This window comes from Parasteatoda tepidariorum, chromosome X2 (genome assembly GCF_043381705.1).
Source record: "Parasteatoda tepidariorum isolate YZ-2023 chromosome X2, CAS_Ptep_4.0, whole genome shotgun sequence".
Classification (NCBI taxonomy): Eukaryota; Metazoa; Arthropoda; class Arachnida; order Araneae; family Theridiidae; genus Parasteatoda; species Parasteatoda tepidariorum.
Genome location: NC_092215.1, coordinates 23,494,581 through 23,502,773, shown reverse-complemented (window position 1 = coordinate 23,502,773; position 8,193 = coordinate 23,494,581). Strand labels below are relative to the sequence as shown.

At 27.7% G+C, this 8,193-nt stretch overlaps 1 protein-coding gene across 6 annotated transcripts in view; it reads left to right on the top strand.

The window, feature by feature from the left end:
- Positions 1-7,707, top strand: part of LOC107455084 (restin homolog) — a 27,777-nt gene extending 20,070 nt beyond the window's left edge. For all 6 annotated transcript variants that reach the window (XM_016072514.3, XM_016072508.3, XM_016072511.3 and 3 more), the window contains one exon: positions 7,326-7,707. In XM_016072514.3, coding sequence (XP_015928000.2) covers positions 7,326-7,369 — 44 coding nt within the window. In that variant the 3' untranslated portion in view covers positions 7,370-7,707. The remainder of the gene's footprint in view (positions 1-7,325) is intronic.
- Positions 7,708-8,193: the final 486 nt, after the last annotated feature.

Genomic DNA, 8,193 nt, shown 5'->3' with positions numbered 1-8,193 from the left:
TTTTAATATAAAATGTTAATTAAGTCGAAAACTATCAATATTTCAAACAACAGGTAGATAGTATGTTCTTATATGGAGTTTCGTAATACTTTTTTTAAATAAAATAAAGTGACGAATAACAAAACCAAAATTTGTTATTTTAATTTAAATTATTATGTTATGTTAACTCACTAAAATTTTAATTGTATGAATTGGTTGAAATAAATTATTATCGATAGGCAGGCAAACTAGAATTCCAAATTGTGCAGCATGTAAAAATATTAATATTCATTTTAAAAATAAAACAAAATATTTTGTTTTTATCAGAAAAATTATGAATAACACTAAAACCATAAAACAGTTATGCAAAAGATAAATTGAATAGTGTATATATGTATATATATATTAATAAAAAAATTAAAAATTGCCATTTCAGTTGTCCTGTTAAATTTTTTTAATTATTATACGTAATCTAAATAAGAAAAATTATGCATTGATTAAAATTAATTATAAAAGGCTTTCATTGTAAAGTATGTATAAATGTTAGGGAAATATGTTTTAAAAATTTAACTAAATATTTTTATAATAAAAATTAAGAAAAAATAAAAGATAAGTAAAGTATTAACAATTCTTAAAGCAAAGCATTCCCACAATAGCCCGTTGAGTTCTTGAAAGTCATGAAGGTTAAGCTAGCACAATTTAATGATCAACAGTCATAATAGGGACAATGTGGTTAGCATTGCGTATCGCCCGCATTTACTTCATGGACATGCTGACCCATCGATCTGAACCTGAATTAATAATTCTTCTTTGTACTAATAGAAGACACACATTTTCTTTTAAATTACTTTGTTTTTTAGTAACAATTTACATAATTATTTTACTCAAATATAAAATTCCTAATTTTTTATTCAAACATATTCTGGATTTTAAAAAGTCAAATACTAAATGTGTTGTGTATTATGAGATTTTTTCAAATCATTTCAGTTAATGGTTTCAACTTTAATTTAATTTTAAGAAAAATTCTACTTATTTTTCAGCATGTTTCTTTATTATTTTATTTGTCTAATAATAATTTTAAAACCACCCAGTATTAATAGCTAACTGACGTAGATTTCCTAAAGATGAGATAAAACAAAAAGTATGGAAAGTAAATGTCCACAGAAAAGAATTCACAGCATCCAATAATAGTGTGTTATGCTCTAAGCATTTTACTGTGGATTCATTTGATAGACAAAGAATCTTATCTCTTATGACCTTTTGACAAAAATAATTAATACACATAATCATTTGCAATTGTTTCTTTATATTTTGCATACTTTCAAATGTATCTTCGATTCAAAAAATCATTATTTTTATTTCATTGTTTGATAAAATCATGCTTAACTAATATGTTATTAGCTTTTTATGATTAAGCAATTAAAAGCAAATAATTAAATGTAGCGCACATATTATAATGTATTTTTATTAGAAAACTTATTTCTTACAATAACGAATAAAATTGGGAAGGCATTCAAAATAAAATAATAAAAAAGAGAGAAAAATCTTTAGGTACTCTTAAAAATATTCCTCTACGATGCGAACGCCAGCTATGAATTTTTCGCCAAAAAGGTAACCCCCATCTTTGAACAGAGTTTTCCGAGCCCAAACAATAGACTGGCTCCATCTACCCTAATATCTCCTCTAAGGTTTCCACATTTCCCTCTCCAGTTTGACCATAAATTAGCCACACCCTTTTGATAATGAAGCTACCACATGGGATATAAACTGAGTTCTATCCCTTTTGCTGCTTTTCTTATTTGATGTAAATTATACTTTTATTTTTTTATTAGTTATTAACTGCTCTTTTTTTTTTTGATAGCTTTTTTTTAATTGTATTTAGTTGTCAGCTTGTTTTTTTTTAATCATTATTTGTTGTTAGCTTATAAGAAATATATATGTATTGTTATTTCTATTCTATAGATTATATTTTAATTAATGAGATTTCTTAAGGTGGGACAGTTTTAAATTCACCTACTACAATCAAAACTTAACTAAATTTATTGGAATGAATTAATTTTCTGAAATTAGCAGTATAATTGAATTAATGTAATATATGGGTGCCATATTGGAATTTCCGAAAGAGATCCGAAATTCGGCAAATTCCGAAATACTGAATTTCGTCGGTCCCGTTAGTGCCGGATTTGGGGTCCTATACTGTATATTAAAGGCAAAAATAATACTTACATATACTCTACTTCCAATCCATATTGTTATTAAGCGAAGAAGTTCTTACTTCAAGTTCTTAATTGTTTTATGTTATTTGGATGTTTTCCTGCTGCTGTGATTCCCCATTTTTTTATTATTATATTTTTTTTATAGATATAACAAAATTGCTGGTATTGCTTTTTCTTTTTCTAATATATTCAATAGCACTTTTGATTATTTTTTAGTCCCTGAGAGATTTCACAGAGATCATCACTAGATTCATTTTCTTTATTATAATAATTTCCTTATTGTCAGCGTTTATCCAGTCACTTATATCTTCTTCGTTGATTGGCTCAGACAGTGGCTGTTTCCTGACTAAGTCCATAAGCTCATCCTTCATTGGACATTCCCTGTTGTTCTTTATTCTGTACCTCACTGAGTTTAGATGAAATTAAATTAATTTATTGAAATTGAGAGAGGAAAAATTTTGGCTAGTTATCAAATAATATTAATGCTTATATGCTGTTATAGATATAGTAATAAAATTATTTATTTTTCTTTACGATATACTATGTATTTGCTCCCTATCTCATTCCCAAAATAATACCCAATTAAACCTAATGAAAATAACCTGAACTCGGGGTTATATTTTTTAAAAAAAAAAATTTTGTTTTTGTTTAAACAGAGCTATTTCTTTACCTCTGTAATGAAATTTTTTTTTTTGTTCAGTGCTTATGATCTTCTTTAGTCATTTCAAATCCTTTTGATAGTCTCACTAAGAAGAAACCTACCTCCTACACCCATAGTTGTTTCAATCATTCCTTTTTTTAGAACAATACAGCTGTACCCACTAGCTATTATAAGTTCTGAATAATTTAATAATTTTAAAATATATATTTCTACACTATTACAATATTTTATACTTATTACAAAAGCAATTGATTCTACATCATTGACCTCCATGCATCGCAGATGCATGAGATTATAGCCATAAAAAAAAATTACAGAAAGATAAAACAGTTAAAAACTTCATAACAATAACAATTAATTCATTAAAATAAAAGCAATCAAACATTTAAAACAAGAGAAAATCAGTCTCTGGACATCAACTACATCATCTCTCTTGCCTCCCAATATCCATTATGCGGATTTTCTATCTCTTAAAGATAGAAAACACTAGCACACTTTTCTATCTCTTAAAGATAGATGGGCACTCTGCTAAATCGTTTTTGTCTATTTTGAAATTCTGTTTTCACAAAATGCTCACGGGACTATTATGAATGTTAATGTGATATAAGTGTTTGACGAGTCAATCTTGTTTGGTCACCACACAAAATGCCACAACTAGGAAGGTCTAGGATATTACAGATCAAACATCCCCACTTCTTATTCTTAGTTTTTAAAGTTTATTATGCATTATAATTTTTCCTTATGGAATTTTTATTATTCTTTTTATTGATGTTAATGATATACCACTATTATGTAATTGCAAAATTTCTATTTCCCTTTAGCTAGTTTATCAGTACATTTTTCCCCGCTATTCCAACCTGTGCTTGTATCTATTGCAAAACAAAATTCATCTCCTTTGTGGCTAAAAGTTTGCTAAAAATTCTTCTACAAGATTCAATAATTTTCGATTCTGTAAACATTGTGTGTGGAAATAGCTTGGATGACTGCAACTAAAAAAATGACAATGTTTTTGATTATATTTGTTTTAATAGTAATCTCTTCAGTTGTAATTCTAATCTCCTCCAGTTCCATCGAAAGTCCATGATCTGAAATGAACCAAGAGAGGTATAGAATGACCAGCTCCTACTTTGTCAAACATTTTCCATTCATCTGTGTATATGTGAAGCCAGATATTCTTTGATACTTGGAATAAATTGTCTCCATAGTAGCTGCATTTAGTTCAACTTTGCTTGATGATGACTTCGTTATTATGTGCATCAAGTAACATTAATTTGTGAACGATCCTTGAAGTACAGGGGTGTTGGTTTTATTAGTTTTTCTGAACTAACATCCAAAAGGGCATAATCATATTTCAATTTTAAACGTTCTGTTAGAATCCGTTTTTAGTTTGCAATCTTTGAGGTCTAAAAATATTGTAGTTTTTCCATAAGTCTGTTGATGGTAATCTGATAAATGTTTCATATAATATTAAAGCTCTTTTCTCTATAATTTCTTCAGGTGGTTCATTGCCTGTAAGGGCAAGCATTGCTTGCCCTGGAGTAGTTTTCACAGCTTCAGTAACAACCCTTAAAATTTCATTTTGAAAGACTTTTTAAAGTTTCTTTTTTGAAAACCCAATTTTGCTCCTGTGAGTCTTATAATCACTGATAGCCTTTTTCAAGCTCTATCAATCACATTGCCAATATGTCTCTGCTAGCTAGGCTTTCTATCAAATTTCACTCCTAGTTAAATAGCTTAATTTTTTTTTAATTCTCTCAAGGAGATCATTAATGTAAACATTTAAATGTCTTGTGCTTGTCACACAACCTGTTGTAGACCATAATGAATTTAAACTTGAGTTTTCTGATCTAGCAAACTGCACAAAATCTTTGACTCCAAATCGTAAACTGTACAAAATCTTTGAGTAATAACATTTTTGATTAAATGGAGTATTTTCCCACTGATTCCAATGGTTTTTAACTTATAAATAAATTTAGTTCTTCAAATATGATCACATGCTACTATGAAATCAACAGAAACTGCCACTGAGATTTCACTTCTATCCAAACTACCTTTAATTGCTTGTGGCAATCTAATGGCTTGTTTAGTTGTAGAATACTAATTTCTAAATTCACTCTTCATATCTGTTAAGAGACTATGGTATTCTAAATAAAAACTAAGTCTCTCGGTGATAATTCTCTCGATTATCTTGGCAACAATGGAGTTAAGTCAGAAGACACCGTCTTACATCAGGGTTTGAAAGTGTTACGTTATAATGCATGTATAAAGGACAATTGAAATCTTGATACAAGAGTTAATTTGATGAGTATCTATAAAACTCTATTTCTCGACCAGCTGAGTTATTATATTTATATTCTATCCTTATATCTATATCCTTAAAAATCAACCATTGTTATTTTTATAGCATTATTTGTACTATAAGTATTTACAGCATTAAAATATGGTTTATTATATGGTGAGCTGTATGATAAATAAATAATGTAGTAATTATCCTTTTTCCAACAATCTGTTTTTACAAATAAGTCTTATCTTCCGTACTTCCCATTTTTTAAAGACTAAATCTTGATGTTAGTGAAGCCTTGATTCTCTCCAAGATTCTGCTTGCGATCTGTCTATTTTCTAGCCAAATCTATATATTTTCTATCCTTTAAACTTAAATTTTCTCAGTTTCATCTGTGACATTAACTTCAACAAAACAGAAGATATTGGCATTCCTTTCACGTTTTTCTGTGCAACCTTCTTTGCCAGTGGTATCCTTCTGAGATTCCGGTGCCAAGCACATGAAGCTTACATGCAATAGACAGGCATATATAGATTTTAATATTTTTACTGAATAAAATAATTTTTTAACAAAGTTTTATTTTTTCGTTTAAACAAAATATGACATAAAAGCTTGTGCTAAATGTCATCAGTATTATATAATCAGAGATGTCAACTGCTCCGGACATGCCAAAATAATTTTAAAAAAGTGATAAGTAACTACTAACTAAAGTTTGCAAATGTTTAACTAATTTTGTTTGCTTTTTAAGAGATTTAGCATTACTTAGCTATAACAAAGTGGCGAATTATATAAGCCTCTGAATTATTTAAAAATAGTGGTGGATAAAAACCTAATAAACTGAATTTATTTAACCAAGAGTCTCAATTAATAAACTACCACTCGAAAATATATATTCGCTGTCCGAAGCAAATTGGCATCTCTGTATAATATTAGAAATATGCTTTATCATGCTATTTCAGTTTTTATTTTATTTATTCATATTGGGTTATGTGTCAGAACGAAGAGTAAGAATGGCATAGAAAGGAAATAAAAAATTATCATTTATAGAGAAAAAGAATATTTCTGAATAATATGAATTATGGCCTAATACAGTACCATACTATTTATAATGTGTTTAGAGATAGTTTATTTTAAAGTAGATGCCAGCACTTGTCATTGATTAAAAATATTGTACATACATATGGTTTTAGTTATCTATATGTCTTGAATGAAAAAATAAGCACTTACAACCCCTTTTTTTTTTCAAAATTTTGTTATCATTAAGCGATTAAAGTTTGTGTTAGTATGATTGCAAAAACAATCAACCTCAGATATCCATTTCAATAGAAAATAACACCCCCCCCCTGCCAAAAAAAATTCTTATAAAGAAAAAAAGGTGCCCACTAGATTTTGACTCCAGTAGCATTTTTAAGCTTTACGAAATTATCTTACCTGAAAAATATTGAGTTGTTGAATATAGCAACTTTAAAAATAAATTTTTTACTTTTATGTACCAGCTTTTTATTCAGAATGTTACTTAATAAGTAACATTAAATTGTTTATAATTCAAGAAGGAAAAGGGAACCAGATTATGCAGTGTTAAACAATTGATAGTTTTAGTTAGACCCTAATAGAGATACAATTGTTTCCACACAAGACACAATTTATTAACTCTTGTTAAGACTTCTAATATTTTTCTATACACAATCTTCGATATTATATTCAAATAACTTTCAGATGTCTTTAGGGGGTGATTTTAAAGGAAATGTTTTTAATTAAATACAGCGTACTGTTTAAATACTTTAAATTAATAGATATGAGATTTTCTACGCTCACCCCAATGGGAAGCGCATTAAAAGTTAAATAGCTTTTAGGCGTTGAACAATTTTTAAACTATATATGCTTCTTATTCCTATTATATCTGACTGTTAAATATGTCTATTTGCTTTGTTATGGTCTCAAAGTTTTCATACCAATCCCTATTGTTACAAATTGATAAAATTATTTAATGATTTACAGATATTTTAAATTTGACTATCTTTTAAACAAAATTGGGCAGAAACGTAAATGTTGCATCAAAATGTTCAAAATTATTCATCTCTTCTGAGAAGATCAAAACCTCTAGACCCCTTAGGTTTTTGTTTTAATTATTTTTTTTTTTTTAAATTTTATTTTATTGTCTATAAATATTCTTATCTTTGTTATTTAGCGTCTCCCAAGATTCCACGATATAATCTGCGTAGGAAGAATTGAACTTCTTTATGTACCAAGAATTTCTTTTTATTATTGCATTTTACCTTTGTATAAGTTCTAACTATTTTTAAATTTATCTTTATACGAATTTATATTGAATGTTTGGATGAATTTTGAGTTTTAAATGAAGAGTACTAATTTTTTATTTATTGTAATCATAGAATCTGCCTTATTCATTTTAGCTCACTGAGCTAATTTAAGTGCAGGAGTCTATGTAATGTTAGATTGTATTTTTATGAATTTCTTGCATATAATATTAATTCTTTATAAATGTATGACATAAATTTTAATTTTGTCTTTAAAACGATTGAATATTTAAATAAAGTTTTTCTATTTCATCTTGAGTGATCATTGATTCTGTCAGACCTCAGAATGGTTCAAGATAAAATCAAGACGTTTTTTAGTATTGTTTGGTTTGTAATCAGGGCATTTTAAATACATACATACTGGGCTATTTTTTATAATGGGGAAACAAACTGCTAAAAAAAAAGAATAATCCACAACTTAAATTTTATTTTGTGTGGCATATTTCTTTGAACTGTAAAAAAAAGAAAAAAAGACAGGAAGTATTCCAAAACGACTAAGATTTGTTGTGTAACAAAACTAATGCACTTGATATGACCCCTGTGATCCAAACAAAAATGGACGTTGTAGCCTGAGCTCGCTGTATCGTGATTACGTAAAATAAGTACAACTATTTACTTATATTTCATAAATACTTTATTTTGTCAAAAACATTCTACATTTTAAAAAGAATTATGAAAATGACATAAGTAATTAGTTTTTTATGTCAATAAAGTATTATTTGATATAGTACATTACAG